A 22,347-nucleotide genomic window follows, 5' to 3' on the forward strand; every position below is an offset into this window, starting at 1 on the left:
GGGGGGGGGGGCGGAGCCACAGCGGAGGCGGGGGGGGGGCCGGGAGGAGGAGGAGACGGAGGAGAGAGCGGGAGAGGGCGGAGCCCCGGACAGGAGGGGTGGAGGCCCAACAGGGCGCGGAGGGTGGGAGGGGAGAGAGGAGGAAGAGGAGGAGGAGGAGGAGGAGGAGGAATTTGATTGACAGTGAAGGGGAAGGAGGAGGTGAAATCAGGCCAGGGAATGGAGATGAAGGGATGAAAGATGGATTGATGGATGGGTGGAAGATAACGTAAGACCAGAGGAAGAGTGGGCGTGGAGTGTTTGTGGATTTAATGAAAGGAAAAGTAACAGATCAGGAGCGATGGAAATCCAGGCAACAGAGAATGATGAGAGAGAAAGCATGATACAGGGAAAAGTGAGTGATCAACAGACCCAAGCAGGAACACCCCAGAAAAGACACACACGAACGTGTCCGTTACACACATCCTGTGACATCTGAATTACAGCAGACCAATCACAGCTCTGACCCTTTCTTACGTCAATGTGCAATGACCCACTTCCCCCAGTCTAAAAGACTGATCCCTCTTCAGCTACTCACATTTCAACACACAAGTGATCATACTTCCACTCTCCACCTCACATAACAATCAAGGCTGCCTGCTCTGCCACACACTTTCAAAATCGGATTTATTTCACAACTGAGGTCCAAGGAAAAACAATACTTAGCCATGCGTGTGTGTGCGTGCGTGTGCGTGTGTGCATGCACGCATATTACGTGCGAGTGCAGCTGCTGTTAAAGTGTAGTGTGAAACGCTGTTGTCAAGCGTAGCAGTGAGAGTGTAATGTTGCCGTGTTGCGTATGCTGGTGCGTCGGCTCTGCGTGTGGGTCTGTGTGGCGCGTGTGCGTGCGTGTGGTGTGGTGAGTGAGGCATGTTCTGAGCATTGCACACAGGCCAGGACAGGCTGAGAATCCGCTCCACTGCTGTAGAGACCCACCTTGGCTTGCGTCTGCAAAAACACGGGACAACGCTTTGTTACACACCCAAAAAATCGCCCCCGTCACACAGAGACGAATCCCCCCACCCCACCCCCGCGCGTGCAGCATGCTCATGGAGACCGCTGGCGCGGAATCCAAGGGTGCGAAAGAGCGGACACGGCTCGACGCAAACAGAGAGGGAAAAAACAAAACAAAACAAAACAAAACAAAACAAAACAAAACAAAACAAAACAAAACAAAACAAAACAAAACAAAACAAAACAAAACAAAACAAAACAAAACAACGAGGCCCAACGGAGACAAAACGAAAACGCAAGCAAGCGCACACCGCCGCCGACAGACATTCACAGGGAGGGGTCCCTCCTGACCCCCCCGTCCCCCAGGCATGGTGAGGACTCAAACACGCAAATCTTAAAGGAAAAATTCACCCCAAAAGGTTAACAGATTATCGTTACTATCTGCAGAGGAGACAATACAAACACCCTTAGCACGACGGACAAGATGGACGTGCTTGACAAGATGGAGCTCCCCATATTTACCCAAATAAATATCAATATTTACACAGAACTCCACGCCCGTTTTAACTGGAAGGAATATCGAAGCCGGCAGTCAGGCTCTCTCAGCTATCCGTCATTAACCTGACGACTCCAGAATCAAAGTGCGGACACCTCGGCCAATCGAGCGTCCGGCATCACAGCGGTCCTCTTTCCAGAGCCAGATTTTAAAAGAGGGCGTGCGCGGCTGTTTCTGCATTTCCTTGCCCCCACGGTTCCGCGGTTCTTTGAAAGTCGTTGTAAATCACGTCTTTGAGATTCTCACAAAGAAGCGCTCGCTGAGAATTGCATCAGGAACGCCGAATCAGAAGACCTGCTTCGGTAAAATTTTTTAAAAAGGTACGTTCTCCGACTTAAGAAATGGAATCGAGCCACATTTATTTTCTGTTGCTACTCCAATAAACACAAGAAATGACATACAGAATTAGCCCAGGGAATTTTTCCTTTAAGGTGCAGAAACCCTACGATACTTGATACGTTTTGACACCGGCAGTGGAAACACTGAACGAGGAGCGAAAAGCACAAACGCCGACACCAGGCGACGACCCCCAAACGGACAGGAACATGCGCTTCTCAAACCCATCTTACGACGCGACGCGGCACAGAACAGCCCCGCGCAGGACACAGCGCCCCCTGGTGGCAGAGCAGGAATGCGCGCGCGCGCACGCACGCACACACACACGCACAGCAGCGGCTTCAAGCGTGCCAGAGGACGGGGTTTAGTAGCGACAAACGAACACACTGCGGATTTCGAAAAGCACCGCAGGGCTGGCGCACTCCTGCGTCTCGAGTTCGAGCCGTTTTCTGAAAGCGTGAGACGACGCTTAGCTCGATTAAAACGCGCCGGTTTAGCGCCAGAATCAAACGCACACAGCTCGCTACCTCACCCACATTCGCCTTCATTGAATGTGGACCACAAAATACACGCCCATGATGGAGACTGGATGGATATACGATGTTCATTCTACATGGATAGAATGATTGATTAATGAATGCTTGATGATACACATTTACGCATTCTTTTCTTCTGACAGCAACCCGAGGTGTTTAGGTATATATTACTAATATATATTCACCTATATTAATTTAGGCATATTTTCACATATAACCATATCGTGGGTTTGACATTTTTCTTTGTCTACTCCGCAAATTGCTGAGCGGCGCTCAATTGCACATCAAAGCACAAACACAAAGCACCTTCAACGTATCACAGCGTGGCTGTTCTATGGACTTACAGTATAGCACTCAAGAGCTGGAGCAGAAAGATATTTACGGAAACTGGACAAAGTCAAGTTGGTTAAATGAAACATGAAACGAAAGAAAGAGCAGCGGAGAGAAAGAGACTGAGATGGGGTGATGAGGAAGGAGGAAAACATCGCAGAGCAGGGTCGGAGAGGGTGGCTGAAGGCAGGGACCGGGCCTGTTTATTCGCCCCCCCCTGTCCCCCCGTCCCCCCGCCCCCCACCCCCCCCAGTTAGGGGCCATCTCCAAATTCCTGCACTTTGTCTCTGCGGCAACAGTGGCAGCAGCGAGAGCGATAGCGCACAGCAGGGACACAGCATAGCCGCCAACCCCAGGGGAAGTTTGACCCCGGCCCCTTCAGTCAAGCGAGGTGTGGTGATTCAAAGTGAAAAGTCACCCGTGACCCACTGTCGACCCCCCTGAGTTTTACTGCGTGTGCGGTGCCTTAAATGTCAGGTGTTTCTCAGTGTACTTGACGACGCTCGGCAGCCGCTGAACGTTACAGCGGGGTCCGCCCACCCAGGCCTTATATGGAGCTTGTAGCACACGAGAGGGTGTTTAGCGCTGTTCTTTAGTGTGAAATGTGTGTTTTTTTCTGTCTCGCGGTGACGGTCCGTCCGCGTGCGTCTGGAGGTCCTGCCTCACCTGTCTCCGTCCTGGCTGTCGTCCAGGGCGGGCTCGCTGGCCTGGGGGGGGTCCGAGACGGACGGCCCACCCTTGAACGCGGGGGGCACCTCCACCGTTTCCGACACCACCAGGGTTTCAGAGCGACTGAGCAGCCCTGAGAGAGAGAGAGAGAGAGGGACGGAGAGGGAGGGAGAGAGAGAGAGTGATACTTGTGTCACAATGTGTACAGTACAGTGTGACCACACAGTGCACGTGTACGTACACATGTATGTTCCCCGTGGTTGTTCGACAGCATTTTAAGGACGAACTTGACATTTTGAGGGAAACTTCTCCACTTTATCCTTCTTCACTTCTTTTCAAATTTCTACCCCCATTTCACCCACTCTTCTTACCAAAATCGGGTTGGGAGGAGTCCAGGCTGGCGGTCATGCTGACGCTGACCCCTGAACCCTCACTGCCCTCTGACCCCAGATGACCCCCCGGAGGCCCCATGGAGGCCTGTTTCTTGTGCGGAAAGGGCAGCGGGCTGGGTTCGGGGCCCACGATGCGGGTAGGAGGGACCGCCTTCTCTTTCTCACCTGCGCGGAAACGGAAGGACGGTGAAAAAGGACAAAAAGCACGGGGAGAAGATAACACGTTAGGGAATAAAATCCGAGAAAACAGAGGGCATAGAGAGATTTTTTTTTTTTAAATACATTTTTTAAGAAATATGAGAAACAATCTAACTGCAATGCCAGATGTTTTTTTTTTTTGTATTTCTTTTTCTTGATTTCAGCGAGAGGCATTCCTAATCTGAGAATCTAAAATACTCTGAACGCTGACATGCGTTACCAACCTTATGGGCAGGGGGCGCTGTAGGAAGAACTGCAGTTTCGAGCCTCAGATACAAATACATGTCGGTTAAATAGATGGGATATGGAGAGCTCAGTGCTTCCACAACCAAAGCCTCACTTTTCCTGGATATTTTTTGACAGTGTTTCTCCCTCTAGTTATCACTGTAGCTTATGTGTGGCACATTGAATGAAAATGACCATCAATCAGAAGAAATAGAAAAATATTCAATGGAATCAAATTTTGAAGTAATGCCGAAATGCACTGTTTTCCCCCGATCGTGGTATAGTGGTACTGTCGATCTTTCACAGAAAACTCGCATTCATCAGCTTTTTAAAATTAGATTTCTTTTTAATATCTCTTTTCAGACGGTCAGAGCTTTAGACCAAATTCACTTCCGAATTTGTGAACCACCACAATTAAGCGAAATGTTATTGGCCAAATTCAATTCAGAGCCAGTTCAATTTAGTGGAATTTTTAACAGATTTTACGTTTGGACTTCAAGAGCAACTCCTTCCACTTATTGAATCCATGAAAGAAAAAAAAATGATTATAACTGCAAAATATAACAAAATTAAAATATACAGGCCCTTCTCAAAACAAAGGAAAGAATATTACCCAAAGCAAACCCATAACCAGTAATCCTGAGCCTGAAAACCAACCCCTCAGTTTGACTTGGTACATGCCAGCATGCATTGGATTTGATTAGTAAGGAAGTGATTACTCTATAAAAAATATAAATAAATAAATAAAAAATAGGGGAGCGGGGTAGAGAACAGTGAGCGCAGGCTGAAGTACCTTCATTCTCCGGTTTAGACATTTTGATTTCATCTGAAAAAAGAAAAACAGGGCAAGAGAGTTAGTGCTTTTTCATGTTTTGCTCGCTCGAACCGTTTCCATGGCAACAGGCCATAACAGTCGGACATCTGGGTCAAACATCCAGGACAGAGCACAGCACACCACTACTCGCACTAGCCCTGCTTCTCGAATAGTATCTTCCTGGAGGTCACTACGAGCCCAGGATGCAATGCTGCTTGATGCAGCAATCCTAAATCATGTCTGAAACACTGCAGAATGACATGCTATGGCACGATTCACTTTCTAACTGCCTGTGAAGACCTGTATAGTACAATGAAAAGATCTAAAATATCTCATGGTTGGGAGGAAAGCAATCCTAGGGCGGAGTCACTGCACATTAGAGAGTGTGGAGTACGAGGTGGACGTACTGCTCCCAATCCAAGGTATGTTGGGGAATCTCTGTCGGGCTGAATCTTCGAACCTCCTCAGGGGATTCTGAAACGCAGGCAGAGAACATTTACCTCGGTGTTGCGTCCTCCCCCCCTAAAATGTCGCGCTGGATGTCTAGGTCGTGTCAAGGTCGTGTCACGGATGTCAGCGCGGTACAATGTCCAGAACGACTCGTGCCCAACTTTCATTTCACTAAAAACTTTCCCCACCAACGTAAGTCTGTCCCTTGGGTCAAGAAACAGTACGATTCTGCAGTCTGTCAGAATGCACACCATAAGCTCCACACAAAGCTAGGAAAACGCTTTCATGTTCCATTTGCTTTATCGTTTTACATTTTGTCTGCGTCCTTTTTTGGTAAATATACATTTAGCCATACACCTTCTGTAGAGCATAGAGTTTTGTCTATATTTCATTTCATAGCCGTCTTGGATTTTTTTTTTTTTTTTCAGCATTTATCTTCCATTGATCAAGTATTTACAGAATTGTAAGACTCATGGCCAATTTGTCCGCTACCCTTTTCTTGAAGAACCCTCTGGACTTCTTGCCGTCGTGGGTCCTGTACTTAACGCCCAGGTGCTTCATGTAGGAGACCAGGGCGGCGAAGATGGCGGTGCTGCGGGAGGACAAAGACGGACTGAGACCCACAAGCTTGGCGTCACGTCTCAGTCACAGCAGAGGTCACGCACACTAGCGACAATGAAGAAGACACACATCTGCAATGGCCAGGCAAGTGCATTCTAAACCACCGGTTCTTAACGTTGGGACCCAAATGAAATATTCAGTACCTTTCAGGGACCCCTCAAACACACATACTAGCACAGCCTGAGGGAGGCGTTTTCCACCTTTTCTGCTCCAGGGACCCCCATGTAAACTCAAAGGCATCCAGGGGACCCCCATCATAAGTTACAAAAATATTAAAATACAACATTTAAATAAAGTGGTTATTTTGAAATATTTTCCTATATATATATATATGTATATATATAGTCATTACATATCAAGTCTGGCCAGGGAGCTTAGTATGCAATGACTATAAATAGTACCTCCGCGGACTCCCAGAGGTCCGCCTGCCTGTTGAAAGCACAGGGCCTAACGGACTACAGACTCATTCCAGAACCAAACTCATACACTCCTGTGACCCATTTCGGGTCTCGACCCACAGTTACATAAACACTGCTCTAAACAATCAAGAGGCTGGAATTAAGCAGTGCGGTTGGCGGCTGGTTTTGGCTATTTTTAAACAGATTCTTCTTGGGCTCGGGGGAGAATGACTCCGCGTGAGTCAGACGCGGGCCCACAGACGGGAGCAGCAGGAATACGTCCGCACTGTCTGCGCCGGGGACAGGGCGCTGGGCGGGGCTTCATCGCCAGGGCTGGTCCCCGAAGCCCAGGCCGCCGCAAGAGCGAAGAGCCGCGCGCGGACACTCACTATTTGTCCTCGTCGATGCCGGGTCTGAAAAGAGAAGAGGAAGCGCGGTCAGAGGGAACCCTGACTCAGCCTGTCAACCCAGACGGAACGTGCACAAGACCACGACGGACAAGCGGTCACACACGCGTTCATGCAAAAGGCAAAAGTATGTTGTACACCGGGTTGTATTCTGTCAGAAAAGCAAAGACGTTGTTTACAGTTTTAAATACATATGCCCCACAAAGGGTTTTTTTTTTTTTCATCAACAAATATTTCCCTGGGGTTCACTTAAAATGACCGCCGACTTTTACCCAGAAAAACTTTCAATAAGATAACATTTCAATCTCTCTCCAAGGGCACATACATAGAGGCTGCCAGTTCTCTCCACATCAGTGACTCACTTTTAACCCATTCATGGCACGGTTATGACTGATGTTCTTATTACAACCTCGCCTGGGCAGGGAGAGAGGTTGTGTGTGTGCTGTCTGTGTCCCTCAAAGGTCTTCAGTGTATATTTATATTCGCCGATCGTCTTGGCCTAGCCGTTACTGTGAAAGAGGACGTGTTCTGAACAGACGTACCAGCACACAAATGAGGTGACAACGATAAGATACTTGAAACGTATGAAGTTGAACTGCGGCAATAAACGAGAACCCTTTTGGTCGTTAAAAAAAAAACAGAAATCCCTTTGTAGAGGGAGGAGCCACACGCCCAGTCAGATCCGTTAACCTCAACGCCTGAGCTGCGTTGTGCCTTTCACGCTCGTGATTTTGCGCAGTGGCTCAGGAGAGCGAAATCAAACCCGTTTTTCCTGTCCTGCAGTCAGAGCAGCCCTAGTGATCTTGTGACTGGAGCCGAAGGAAGTTAAACGAACCGACTGCTAGCCAGACGAAAAGGAAGGCGAAACAAAACATCCGGCCAGTGTAAATGTGTGCAACAGAAATATTTTTAATTAATTCAAAAAGAATTTTTAAAAAACAAACAAAAAAATAAAAAGCATAATAAACAAAATTAATTTGATACATCATTAGTCGCCGGCCTGCTAGAAAAACAAAACATGGTCAACAAAATAGGCAGCACTTATTCCAGAGAATACGTTTTCAATTCAATGAAATCATAAATGTCTACTTTCCCCAGTCTATGAGGCAGTATTTCTCAACTGGGCTTGGTCAAAAAAGGTCTGTCTGATGCAACATGCCTGCCGAGTGTTAAGAAATAGGATCTCTTCAAAGATCATTAAGGGAGGGACTTGTATGGGGTTTCCCAGGATGAACCAATCAGAGACAAGCAGGCTCCCTTCCTTCGTGGTTAGAGGAAAAGGAAAGTATGTTGTCATGTAAGCGGAGAGTGAAAGCAGTTGAGAAAACACAGACATCGTGTGTTTGAATCAAGGACTCGAAGCTTTCTGAGTGAGAGAGCGAGAGAAAGAGAGGATTGTACGTTACAGAAAGAGCACTAAGTCTACCGCCTCAGCTCGTTCTCTGTTATGATGTCACTGTATGATATCACAATGAAGACCTTGTTCCCATCACTGATTGGCTGTCAGCTCTTAATCCAGAAAACATCTTAGCTAAATACAAGAAAAATACTGTGTACAAGTAAAAGGCTGGTTTAAAGTCAATTCCAAAATATTAAATTTAGTTGCCCTTTATTTTTTCTGTCTTAAACAACAACTTCCAATCTGTACGGAGAAACACGCGTGAATTTGTTGGCAGGAGGCAAGTAAAAGCTGCAGCGCGGTAGGCCTGATGTGTGACCCGCTGCGCGTGAGAGAGGACTGCTAACCGCTAACAGCTGGCGCGGTCGCGCGGGAGCTGAAGCGGCTGGGAGTGCCGAGGCAGAGCCTCGTTAGCGCTGCGCTAGCAACCGTTTTCCCCCCCGTCTCCCGGGCGACAAACGAACACCCTTCTCAAGTCCGATCAGACTACAGTAGTCCTCCCCCCCCTGGTTGGATGGGTGCCACGGAGGAAACCCCCCCCCCCCCCCCCCTTTCTGCCAGCGTGGCAGCTCTGACTTCGTCTTTCCCTTCCTCTACCTCACTCCGCCCCACCACCCCCCCCTCCTCCTGCCTTCTCCCCTCTCACCAGCTCAGCGTTGGTCCTCTGCCAAGCTGGTCTGGCATAGAGGGGGTTGATACCACTCAAGTTCCTTTTCCAACTCCCCACCCCCCCCTCCACAGTGTTAGTCCAACGGGCTAATTCACTCTCAAGCTCTTGTGCTTACGTTTATTCTGTCAGCAAGCAAACTCATACAGCAGCTTACAGAGCGCTGGGGCTAACGATGCTAGGCTAAGGGTAAAAGCGAAACTGCTGCATTTCCCTATCGATAGCCGCTATGCTGAAGTGCGATACTGAAGAGCACGAATTAAAGTCGATAGGAAAATGTGCATTGCATTAATCTCCCTCCTACACTCGGTGGTTAAAAAGATATGGGGCGACATAGCTCAGGAGGTAAGAGCGGTTGTCTGGCAGTCGGAGGGTTGCCGGTTCGATCCCCCCGCCTTGGGCGTGTCGAAGTGTCCCTGAGCAAGACACCTAACCCCTAATTGCTCCCGAAGAGCTGATTGGTACCTTGCATGGCAGCCTTTCACCGTTGGTGTGTGAGTGTGCGTGTGTGAATGGGTGAATGAGAGGCATCAATTGTAAAGCGCTTCGGATAAAAGCGCTATATAAATGCCGTCCATTTACCGTTTACCAAAAAAGTAAAATGGCAAGTAGGAAGACCAGGTTAGCTTTTTGTGCAGTACTGCTAGAGGACAGGGCCTATTGGTGCTTGTTTGCCTGCTACTTCAGTTAAAGATAGAACAGCAAAATAAGCATTAGACAAACGAATAAAGGAGCAATTAAAACAAACTGGCGTGTACAAAAACGTACACAAAAGCGGTTCAAATAGGCTCGAAAAGTTGTAAAGTTGACCGTTCATGGTTTACTTTTGTCCCTCCCACTTCGACTGGTGCTCCGTGTTCTGTAGTGTCAGCGAGCCACTAGCGTGTAGCAGCTGTGACGGCCATGTTAGCAGCGGTTAGCACGCCGCGCTGTAGTGTCAGCGAGGCGCTAGCACGTAGCAGCTGTAACGGCCATGTTAGCAGCGGTTAGCACGCCGCGCTGTAGTGTCAGCGAGGCGCTAGCACGTAGCAGCTGTAACGGCCATGTTAGCAGCGGTTAGCACGCCGCGCTGTAGTGTCAGTGAGGCGCTAGCACGTAGCAGCTGTAACGGCCATGTTAGCAGCGGTTAGCACGCCGCGCTGTAGTGTCAGCGAGGCGCTAGCACGTAGCAGCTGTGACGGTCGTGTTAGCAGCGATTAGCACGCCGCGCTGTAGTGTCAGCGAGGCGCTAGCACGTAGCAGCTGTGACGGTCGTGTTAGCAGCGATTAGCACGCCGCGCTGTAGTGTCAGTGGGCCGCTAGCGTGTAGCAGCTGTGACGGCCGTGTTAGCAGCGGTTAGCACGCCGTGCTGTAGTGTCAGCGAGGCGCTAGCGTGTAGCAGCTGTGACGGTCGTGTTAGCAGCGATTAGCACGCCGCGCTGTAGTGTCAGTGGGCCGCTAGCGTGTAGCAGCTGTGACGGCCGTGTTAGCAGCGGTTAGCACGCCGTGCTGTAGTGTCAGCGAGGCGCTAGCGTGTAGCAGCTATGACGGCCATGTTAGCAGCGGTTAGCACGCCGCGCTGTAGTGTCAGTGAGGTGCTAGCACGTAGCAGCTGTGACGGCCATGTTAGCAGTGGTTAGCACGCCGCGCTGTAGTGTCAGCGAGGCGCTAGCGTGTAGCAGCTATGACGGCCATGTTAGCAGCGATTAGCACGCCGCGCTGTAGTGTCAGTGAGCCGCTAGCGTGTAGCAGCTGTGACGGGCATGTTAGCAGTGGTTAGCACGCCGCGCTGTAGTGTCAGCGAGGCGCTAGCACGTAGCAGCTGTAACGGCCATGTTAGCAGCGGTTAGCACGCCGCGCTGTAGTGTCAGCGAGGCGCTAGCACGTAGCAGCTGTAACGGCCATGTTAGCAGCGGTTAGCACGCCGCGCTGTAGTGTCAGCGAGGCGCTAGCGTGTAGCAGCTGTGACGGGCATGTTAGCAGTGGTTAGCACGCCGCGCTGTAGTGTCAGTGAGGCGCTAGCGTGTAGCAGCTGTGACGGGCATGTTAGCAGTGGTTAGCACGCCGCGCTGTAGTGTCAGTGAGGCGCTAGCGTGTAGCAGCTGTGACGGCCGTGTTAGCAGCGGTTAGCACGCCGCGCTGTAGTGTCAGTGAGCCGCTAGCGTGTAGCAGCTATGACGGCCATGTTAGCAGCGGTTAGCACGCCGCGCTGTAGTGTTAGTGAGGCGCTAGCACGTAGCAGCTATGACGGCCATGTTAGCAGCGGTTAGCACGCCGCGCTGTAGTGTCAGTGAGCCGCTAGCAAGTAGCAGCTGTGACGGCCATGTTAGCAGCAGTTCGCACGCCGTGCTGTAGTGTTAGTGAGGCGCTAGCGTGTAGCAGCTGTGACGGTCGTGTTAGCGGCGATTAGCACTCACGGGATGTCGGAGAGCTTCTCCAGCAGGCTTTCCGCCACGGCCTTCTCCTTCATCTCCGTGGGGATCCTCTCCGTGGGGTGGTGGGACTCCACCTCGATCAGCTCGTGCTCGTTGAGTATCATTCCCATCATCCTCTTCTGCCTGCGGGCGTTCCGGGGGGGGGGGGGGGGGGGGGAGGGGCGGGGGCAAATTAAGAATTTGTTAGTATGAACGCTCAGACAGAGCAAAGTACATTAACACAGTGCTGTTAAGGGTTTGGGGGCGGGGGACATCAGTACACACAGTACTGTTTAAAGCAGAGAGAGAAAGAAGTGATCAAGTAGTTTAATGGCATTTCAGGCACTGAGCCACACCAATAGTTATTTTTTATTCACTTTTTTTTAAATACAGGTGCAGATTTTGCGGGCTGTTCTTCAGAAAATCACATGAAATCACTAAATTTAATTTGGTTCATTTGCTAAATCATGTACAGGGCAAAGGTATATACAGGACAAACTTATAAGAGGCTATTGGCAGAAAGTGCAGTTTTTAAAGTCTATTCCAAGTGTAACCCATGGAATAGGCATTAAAAATATGAAACTGTTTTACATAATGTTTTACATGCATTGAGTAGATAAGCTAGGCGGACTCAAACCGTTTAGTTCAAAGAACCACCCTATGTTCCAATTCTTATTGTGTCATAAATTTGCCGGGTGCTGATTGGTTAATGGGTGGGCGTGTTCTCACTTGAAGTCATCCAGCTGCCGCATGATCTCGGGTACCAGCTGGGCCTGGATTTCCTCAGTGAAGCGCTTCTGCATGTCCTCACTGATGCTTTCTGGACGTGAACGCTCTGAGACACACACACACACACACACACACACGCCCGCGTTCACACACACGAACACACACACACGCGCACACACATACACACACACACACACACACACACATACACGCCCACGTTCACACACACACACACACACACACATACACGCCCGCGTTCACACACACACAAGCGCACGTACGCACACACACAAGCGCACGTACGCACACACACACACACACATGCACGCCCGCGTTTACACACACACAAGCACACGTACGTATACACACGCACACACACACACACAAGCACACGCATGCACGTACACGTGCACATGCACACACACATGCACCCACGCGCACACACACACACACACAAACAAACCCGTCAAACTGTCGTTTTGTGGCAGTGCTTCTGAGATTTTTTCCCCCACTGTAAATTCTATTCTACATGTCAGTGTTTGTACTGCCTTCACTGTACGCATCGTGCATCATGATGCTGTAGGAAGTGTGCTGTTGTTTATCTGGCCAAGTGTCTCTTGCAAAAAAGAGATTTTAATCAGTAACCCATTTAAATAACAGTTTACTGAGAGAGAGAGAGAGAGAGAGAGGAGGGGGGAGATAGAGAGACAGACAGAGAGAGGAGGGGGGAGAGAGAGAGAGAGAGATAGGGAGATAGAGAGAGAGACAGAGAGAGAGTGAGAGACAGAGAGAGAGAGAGCGAGAGAGAGACAGAGAGAGATTTAGGGGGGTAAATGAGGAATATCTGAGAGCCTACCGAACTCAACGGACACATTGGTGGGCACTGGCACTCTGAGGATCTGAGCGAGAGACAGACAGTGAAGAGCAGGAGAGAGAGCAGACCTGCTTCAGCAATTACACACATCCATTACATGCACACTACAGGGCTCACATAAGCACAATACAACATACACACTACAGGGCTCACATAAGCACAATACAACATACACACTACAGGGCTCACATAAGCACAATGCAACATACACACTACAGGGCTCACATAAGCACAATACAACATACACACTACAGGGCTCACATAAGCACAATACAACATACACACTACAGTGCTCACATAAGCACAATACAACATACACACTACAGTGCTCACATAAGCACAATACAACATACACACTACAGGGCTCACATAAGCACAATACAACATACACACTACAGGGCTCACATAAGCACAATAAGACATACACACTACAGGGCTCACATATGCATAATACAACATACACACTACAGGGCTCACATAAGCACAATACAACATACACACTACAGGGCTCACATAAGCACAATAAGACATACACACTACAGGGCTCACATAAGCACAATACAACATACACACTACAGTGCTCATTTAAGCACAATAAAACATACACACTACAGTGCTCACATAAGCACAATAAGACATACACACTACATGGCTCACATAAGCACAATAAGACATACTCACTACATGGCTCACATAAGCACAATAAGACAACAATAATGCCATCGACTTTTCGGACCTCCCTTCTTCAGACTAACAATTAACATCAATTTTCAATTGTGATAAAATAAAATTTTTATACATTTCATATAACTAAAGCTGCCAGCCACAACTAGCAATAACTACCCACAACAAACTTCATTTCCTATTGCTCGATTAGTTATTATTGGCTGTAGGGTTACAATGTTTTTCCGACTGTACATTTGGCTTTTTGATAAATGTAATATTCAAATTCACACAGGAAGGAATGACCAAGCGAAAGAGTGCAGGCCTAAGCACGGTAAGGCGCTCCTGCCGCAACTACCCGTGCAGACATGAGAAGTGCATTCCCACAGAGCGACTGAAAGTAACACCCTGGTGTCTGCAAGTTCTGCTGCAGTGAAATTCGAAGAGGAACAACCACCACAACCCAAGTGAGAAACCAAAGCCACTTGAATGTTTTTTACTTACACAACTTTTTAAAATAGCATTGACACTGCATCCATTTACGCAGCTGGACATATACAAGCAATGCAAGTACCTTGCTCAAGGGTACAACAGCAGTGTCCTACCCCGGAATTGAACCTGCAACCTTTCGGTAACGAGCCCGGTTCCTTACCCGCTATGCTACTCTGCCACCCCCCCCCTTGAGAAACATGCTGATTCAGAGACTCCTTTCTGCACTGCAATGGCAAATGCGCAGGGGAAACCACAGAGTAACGTTAGCCAGCATATATCTACTACGCAACCAGAGAAGGGCAGACGCTCCTGAAGCCCCTAACCCCTGGAGAAGATGAAGTCAATCACGACGCAGCCCGCTGGCGGGGCGGGTTACTTACTGCTCCCTTGTCCACGAACGTGTTGTAGAAGTCCACGAAGTGCTTCTTGGTCTCTTTGGCGCTGAGGGGCTTGAAGAGGTCGGCGTGGAGGTAGCACAGCTGGGGGAAGGGAGACAGGGAAACGAGGTGGGACAGGGGGACGTGGAGAGGTGGATAAAGGGGAGGAGGTCAAGGGGGCACGAAGCGTTTGGACGGATTCAGAGGAGGCTTTGATCCATTGACCAGGCCTGTGCATCACAGTCCGCTCTCCACCAACGCAGAAGTCATAGAGCGCATGGTGTCAGGGGCTGGAGTGACACACCATGACTAAACACCAGACAGGACACTTTGCGTGGGCGGCTGTACAGGGTAAGCTAAAGAGATTCAAGATTCAAGATTCAAAAACTTTATTGTCCATTAATGCAGGCAATAATGGAAATTTGTCTTTCGCTGGTGCATAGCTCACGTAGAGACACAATACAGTACATATAAAAGCATCAAATGAACACAAAAAGACAACACAGTACATGTAGTAAAATCCCATGCAGTAAAAATGTAAAATGCGGTAAAAAGTGGTGTACTAAACTGGAGTAAGAGTTAAAAGGTAAGAAGTTAAAAAGTTAAATATGAAGTGCTGTACGCAAGCTCAGCTCAGGAAGTCCGTAGGTTCCTCCTCAGCAGAGAGAGGGACGGAGGGAGGGAGGGAGGGAGACGAGAAAAGAGCAGCAGCTCATCTGTGCGAGTCACATGGTCTGGACGCGGGCGGAGGAGATAAAACAAGCCTCACAGGCGCACTTTCGCGGGTTTCGGGGAAACAACGGTCTGACGCGCACAACCGCACGCTAGCGCGGCACGTAGCCAGAGATAGCGATTAGAGTGTTTTTCTGCCGTCGCTGGTTAAGCTGAACAGCCAACGACAGCTGAAGATTAAAAAAAGAAGAAAAAGAAAAAAAAAAGAAAAAAGGCAACTGCAAAGAATTCTGGGATGGTGGAAAATTGCTCTGGGCTGACTGAAAATGAAAATAGGAGCTATTAAATGAATAATGACTTTATGCATAATGCACCCTTCACACAGTTTGCAGCCCAAACTAGATACAGAAAAAAAACACAAACAAAAAAACAAAAACCAAAGTAAAAAATAAAAAACCTAAGTAAACATAAAAACACAAAGACAGAATAAACGAGAGCCATTGTTAAAATGAAAGGACTGAGGAAGGCCGAACTCAAAAGGCCTCACTCTATCCCTCATTTCCTTCTCTCTTTCTATTCCTGTTCTCTTCCTCCCTTTGCTCAGTTGTATGTGTGTAGAGAGAGAGAGAGAAAGAGCGAGAGGGAAAGCGGAGGAGACTGACCAGTGGAGAGAGAGAGAGAGAGGAGACTCACCAGTGGAGCAGTGTCAAACTGCAGAAGGACGTGGTTCAGGAAGACCAGCAGGTGAGTAGGCCTGTCCTTCAGCAGGTCGATGCTGTTGAAGTGGCTGCACTGGTCGTCCACCGTCTGAGGGAGCCAGGCCAAGACCCAACACATGAGAGCTACGCACACCAACGCAGCGCAGAGCTCCAGAAAACCTTCTCACCCGGACACTTCACAGGGGGGGGGGGGCTGGCCCGAAATAAGGAGCACTGGAACACTCTGGAGCACGCCGAGCTCGCGGCTAAAAACACGATCCAATGAGCAGGGTAGACAGACGCTTCCTCTGAGGAAGACGCCGTCGACGTCGAAACGTCGGTCCGCCCTGCTCAGTCTACCCTGTTCACTGTCAGCCCTGCCATGTTTGTTTCAGGCCAGTCCCTGGGAAGTGTCCGGGTAAGGAGGTCGTCTCTAGTTTGACAGCCCCTGGCTGTTGAGCACCTATTCAGTCCTCTTTTATGAGTTGGCTTGAAGCACATCGGGCATCTTCCTTTCATAGCAGAGAACCCCCCCCCCCCCCCCTCCGTTTACACAGAGTGACAAACAGTCTATTCCGTTGAAGTCTGAGCAAACCCCACAGATGTGACGGCCACTTACGGGACCCAGGTCGTTCTCGAAGAAATCGTCCTCTGCTCCGATGATGCTCATGGTGGGGTTCGAGCACGGGGCCCAAAACAGCCCAGACTGAGAGGGAGAGAGGGAGGGAGGGAGAGATGACGGAGAGTTAGAGGTGGAACTTACACACACCGCCTGGTTGGGATTCCAATATACCACTGCAGGGGTGTAACAAATATTCAAATAATCAAAATGCATGTTTTAGAAAGCACCTAGAAGGAACCACCACCACCTTAGCGAAAAAAACAACAAAAAACTTAATATTTCAAATTAGGATAAAAAGAAAAGACCAGCATTCCATAGGAGAAGCACATCTATGACGCTGGCAGAAGACTTCCTTCTTTTTTGCCACACTGAGACCTTGGTCTACCCGCAGGTTGCGCAAGCAGCACTGAGCACCTCTCAAAGATCATTAAACTTCCACAGACGACTTCCCCAAACGTCAGCTCGGGGCGCCAAGGCCAGGTGCCGCGCAGTCAGGCCTCGCCGAGCGGAGCTCGCGCGCCAGCCGCCGGACCGCAGAACCCCCCTCCGTCGCTCCCAGTCGCCGCCAGCAGTCAGCGCAGGAAATTACAACCTGCGTACAAAGCGGCTTTCTCCGGTCGACCGGCACCGCGCGACGGCGCGACTTCCTTCAGCGTTCCCTCGACTCCGGGGATGAATCCAGATTCTAAAAGTACCGAAACGCGTCCCACCAACTGTGAGGAGACTCCACAGGGACTGTGGGGCACCAATGCAGTAAAAAACAAACAAAAAAACATTCAGGGTCTCAACTGTAATGGTGCGGCACTACAAAAGAAAAAATGCATTTCTAAACCACTGTGTAAATGTGTCCCGGAACCAGGACAACATTAAACATTATCGTCAACATTAAACTGTCATGAACTTTAAACCCGGAATAGACGGCGACGATGAGTCAGAGAGCAAAAATCACGCAGGAAATGATATCAGATAAGGATAAGAGATCACACAGAAGCTCAGTGGGGCGAGTGCGTCGGGCTCTCGAACATTCCCCCGGAAACAGGCGGCCAGATTTCAGATCGGATAAGCTGAAACGGCCCGGCCGCGCTGCGAGAGCGTCCGAAACGATCTCCAGCTCACCGAGGAGTTTCCACAGCAACTGGGTCGACTTCCTGTCGCGTTCGCTCCTCAATACCTCCACCACCATAACAAGCACGGGGATGTTTTCCTTGGCATCTCTGGCGCCGAGACCAGCCAACCTTTACAGCACTGCGTGAGCACGCTTTCGCCGTATTAAAAATAGAAATCCAGACCTCTGAACTGAATTAGGAAAACAAAAGGCAAAAGTCCCTCCGACTCCATAGATAAGTGATCAGCAGGATGAATTGTCTGAACTTTCTCACTTAAGTGTTTGCCACCCCAATGGATTTCATTTTTTATTTTTTTTTACCTTTAGCTTTAACATACGGAATCATTCGCAGGGATAAACGACTGGTTTCCTGAAATAAAGATAAAGGCAATGGAAGGTAAAATTTGTTTCATTTTGCAGTGATTCATGAGTCTAGCTATTCACTATGGTCCGAATGACTCCTGATAGCTGCTCATGGACAGGACTGTTATGATGTCATCTAATAATAACAACTTGCCCATATAAGGAGAAGTTAAATCGCAGGGCTTAAATTGGGAACAGGCCTATGCTGTGCAATTAAATAGAGTAGCCGGTGACAGTTATATTCATACCTTTTGTATATCATCACGTGAATGACAACGATTTGATATCGCAAAGCCATAACCTAAAAAGCTATCTCACAATTTTACTTTGAGGGATTTTTCTAAGAGGCACTTGACGTAACCGACATCTTAACTCAGAAAAAATATGAAACCCAGTAGTACAGTACACTTGCATTTTCACTTAAAGGTGAGGGATGAAGTTTGAGATTTATTTCCAGATTTTATTTTTTTTTTCAACCAAGCCCAACACATTCTGAACAAAACAATACTGCATCACCAAAATTCCACCAATGAAACCTTAACCTTAACCTGTTAAGAAATAAAATTTCACATTCAATGAAGTGGCCAATGATGACCTCACCCCATCATGGCCTTCTTTACTGTCCATAATGCAGTGGGAGGGGCCCGAGCCTGTCAAACAAAACCCTGCAATGACATCACAATGACTGTCAGAACAGAGTGGACTTGTGCACCCTGTACATACCACTGAAGACCAGTAGGCAGCTAGGGATGAGGGGATAGGATGATCCATACTTCACTTATGGGGCCAAGACACAGTATGATACATATCACACAACAATAATGAGACATTTCACACCTGCTCAGGCCTGACATTAATGATGATAAGCAATATAGAAACCTCAAGGATGGGGCTTTCACAAGGGCTAGCTCAAGAAGACCATCAATGAACACGGAAACTTTTTCATTTCCAAACAGTAGTGTGAAGCCTAATTATTAAAAATGATATCAGTATTATCACTAGCACCTGCAGTCTAGTCATTTAAATTGTTACATTTAATTCATGAAGTTCTTAAGCTGTCTGTTGCATTAGAAAAAACATTTACAAAAACATTTATTTATTTGTTGAACAACCATGTCCATGAAGTGACAGAAAAACTGTGAATTTAATGGTAGAAATTCAACACAATTCAACACTGCACCACAGCACTATAAATAGCCAAGACCAGGAGCAAAATTGTCTTTGGTCAAACTGCAAATGAATACTATCCTAAATGGATCGGCAGACGTAGCCGGATTGGTAGAAATACAGTTCGTAACTATTTTAAGGTGTGTCACTTCAAAGTTTGAAATAAGTCAATTTAGACCACTGGGTAGTATGAATACTCTGTCTGCCATTACAATACACAAGAACCAGACCTCTGCCACGTACCAACGAAGTTCTGTGATTGTGTGGACTTAACATACACATTACAGGTGCTCGGCGTTGCTACCTTCCTCTGACGACAATACAATAATTCTGCAGAACCGCTCAAGCTCCCTGGGGTCCTGATTAGTCTTGCAGGGTTGCCCATTGTGGTGCCTGGGCACAAAGTGCAGCATACTAATAATCATGAAATAGGTATAATTTCCTCAGGAAATAATCAGCAGAATTTCCTGTTGACCCGTTTGTGAGAAAAACCGTAAAGAGAGAAGTGGAGAGGGGGGGGGGATGGTGAGATAAAGACATCCTTTCAGTTTATTTATTTATTTTTTTATTTTTTTACACAGGCTCACAACTGCCAACATTATATCTGAACATCTCTTCTCTCGTAAACTAACTCGTAGTTCTAATCTCTCCATCTAATCTGCAAACTGTTTCCCTCCCTCCTTTTCAAATATAATGTTGCCAGTAGTGAGCCTGTGTAAAAATAAAAATGAAAATAAAAAATAGGCTAAACCGAAAGAACGGAAAACACAAAGGCGGGAACATGCAGCTCAGAGGGAAAGACTAGAGGGGCAGAGAATTATGGGAAATGCTCACAGGGACAAAGACAACTCAGGAAGTACTGGAATAAAAGAGAAGCGTATCAAGTGTGATTATAAGAATATTAGAGGAGATAACAAAAGCAGAAAGGGAAGTGAAAAAGATTTTTCAACACACTGTATTTATAATCCATGGGTTGCAACCTAATGAAGGGCTAATGAAGTCACATTTTCAACTTGAACTGACACATCAAAATACAGAAAAGAGAGAGGCTGTTGAACTGGAAATGAGTGAATGGGCATCCTGGGAAGATTTAGTGAGGGAAGATCTGTGCGGGCAACAAGTAAAATAAAGTTTGATGCTACAGAGAACGTGTTAGCAATTAAACTGCTCCAAACCCTACAGCAGTGGTTCCCAGACCTGTTACTGGAGATCTACCGTCCGGTAGGTTTTCACTCCCCAAACAAAAGCACATCTCATTCAACAGCTGGAGCAGGGCTGCCCAACGCTGTTCCTGGAGATCTACCGTCCTGTAGCTTTTCACTCCGAGCCTAACAAAGCGCGCCTCGTTCCACAGCTAGAGACCTCCTTGAGCTGCTAATTAGTAGAGTCGGTTGTGTGCCAAGTTGGGGTTAAAATGAAGACCACCCAGGATGGCAGATCTCCAGGAACAGGGTTGGGAACCACCGCTCTACAGTTTTTCGTGCCTTCATGACCAAGATGATTCTCCCATGGCATTTCAGTGTCAGGGAGGGCCCGTCCGATACAGCCGCACTCTCGTACTGAAGAAACGGATCGTCGCGTTGGCCGGCCCATAACGGCAAGGTTGTGAGGCAGCAGCAGGGTATGTGTGGAAATCGGACAGACTCGGTGGAATGAGATGGTTCTTCCCCCTCACAAAGGCCTATCTTCATTAACCCTTCAAGGTGTGAGATCACAAATAAGTGAACAGAATGTTCTTAGCTGAACATTCTAATGCTGATGTCACAATCACCACTGGTAAAAACGAAAGCAGAGGAGTTCTAGAACACTGCCTTAGAATTTTGAGAGAAACATTCCAAAATCCTACTCTTCAAAGGATTAGCTAAACCTCGTGAAAATGACCCTCCGCGGTAGAAGCCCTTCCTCAGCTCTCCCAGTCCTTGCTGCATTCACAAGTCAAATTTTACTTGACCAAGTCAACACTCATTCACACTTTCTGAAATGGAGAAGTGCTCAATAAAAAATGTGTATCAGGTTATTTACGGAATGATCTTTGATGCCGATATGAATGTTTATTCAGTTCCTTTATCGTGCACCCTACTTCCTCCTTCTAGACCAGTCGTTCACATCTGCTGACCTTCCATCTTTCACAAAACTCTACCTCTCTATCTTCCCATTCCCCCTTTCCCTATACGCTGCCACTAAGTCTTATACCTGGCAACAATCCAGCTGCCTGTATCTCTCCATTTATCTCTCTTTTGCAGGCTTTTTCACCCCATACTGTAGCCCTAGAAACTATAAAGAGTCTCTCTCATTCTCTCTCATCAGCTTCATTGGGAACATCAAAACATTTCAAACGGAAGGACTCTGATTGCGACTGTTTAGCGTTCAATGTTCATAATGAGTCTTTATCGCTGCCGTTTCCTCCCAGAGAATTCCTGACAAGATCCCACATGACTGAGCTCAATTCGAAAAGTGAGCGTCAGTGATCAACCCCACACACTCGCACACTCTCCCACACATCACACACACTCTCGCTCGCTCGCTCACTCACTCAGTCACTCGCCAGCCTACAGTTCCCACTGACGCAACATTGTTTTACTTAAGCGGAAGTAATACGGTCTGATTTGGTGTTATGATAATTTTCACAAAGCTTAAATGCATGATCATCTAAAACTAACAGCTCAACACAAGTGGGCAAGTCAAAGTAGTGTGATGCTACGCGTGCTGTCACGCTCACACTGTAAACCAAATGTCACAGTGGAGGTCGATCGTTCTCATGCCATGTTTGTGTAAACAGCCTACGCCACTGAACCTCAGCCAATCAGAACGCTTGATCGTGCTGATGCTACGCGTGTTGTCACGCTCACACTGTAAACCAAATGTCACAGTGGAGGTCGATCGTTCTCGTGCCATGTTTGTATAAACAGCCTACGCCACTGAACCTCAGCCAATCAGAATGTCAGACTGAGCTGCAAAGAGAAAGAGATTATACAGAGTCTGCACTGACGTTATACGTCATCGAGCTCTAGCTAGCCAACAGCAGGCAGTGCCACTGAGCGCTCGATGACGTATGATGCTGGTGCAGACTGTCCTCTATGTTGTGTAATTTTTTTTAACGATATCGTAAAAAATATAAGGATAAAATTTTTCAAATATATTTTTTTCCAGTCAACTGATATGGGAAACACATCATTTGGAGAAAGAGGTTGTGTAATTGT

General features: G+C 47.8%; 1 protein-coding gene across 3 annotated transcripts in view; it reads right to left on the reverse strand.

Moving 5' to 3' along the window:
• The window catches only part of LOC118233650 (rho guanine nucleotide exchange factor 1-like), a 40,415-nt gene that overhangs the window by 13,713 nt on the left and 4,355 nt on the right, over window positions 1-22,347 (reverse strand). For 2 of the 3 annotated variants that reach the window (XM_035429455.1, XM_035429456.1), the window contains exons 2-13: window positions 16,510-16,596; window positions 15,886-15,999; window positions 14,524-14,622; window positions 12,971-13,013; window positions 12,115-12,220; window positions 11,389-11,529; window positions 6,908-6,931; window positions 5,992-6,091; window positions 5,457-5,523; window positions 5,029-5,061; window positions 3,792-3,977; window positions 3,418-3,553 (exon numbers count right to left, since the gene is read on the reverse strand). In XM_035429455.1, the coding sequence (XP_035285346.1) occupies window positions 3,418-3,553; window positions 3,792-3,977; window positions 5,029-5,061; window positions 5,457-5,523; window positions 5,992-6,091; window positions 6,908-6,931; window positions 11,389-11,529; window positions 12,115-12,220; window positions 12,971-13,013; window positions 14,524-14,622; window positions 15,886-15,999; window positions 16,510-16,560 (1,100 nt within the window). In that variant the 5' untranslated portion in view covers window positions 16,561-16,596. Of the gene's footprint in view, window positions 1-975; window positions 988-3,417; window positions 3,554-3,791; window positions 3,978-5,028; window positions 5,062-5,456; window positions 5,524-5,991; window positions 6,092-6,907; window positions 6,932-11,388; window positions 11,530-12,114; window positions 12,221-12,970; window positions 13,014-14,523; window positions 14,623-15,885; window positions 16,000-16,509; window positions 16,597-22,347 lie in introns of all 3 variants that reach the window. The other variant, XM_035429454.1, reaches the window with a different exon arrangement.

The sequence above is a fragment of the Anguilla anguilla genome, chromosome 8 (genome assembly GCF_013347855.1).
Source record: "Anguilla anguilla isolate fAngAng1 chromosome 8, fAngAng1.pri, whole genome shotgun sequence".
NCBI classification, from domain to species: Eukaryota; Metazoa; Chordata; class Actinopteri; order Anguilliformes; family Anguillidae; genus Anguilla; species Anguilla anguilla.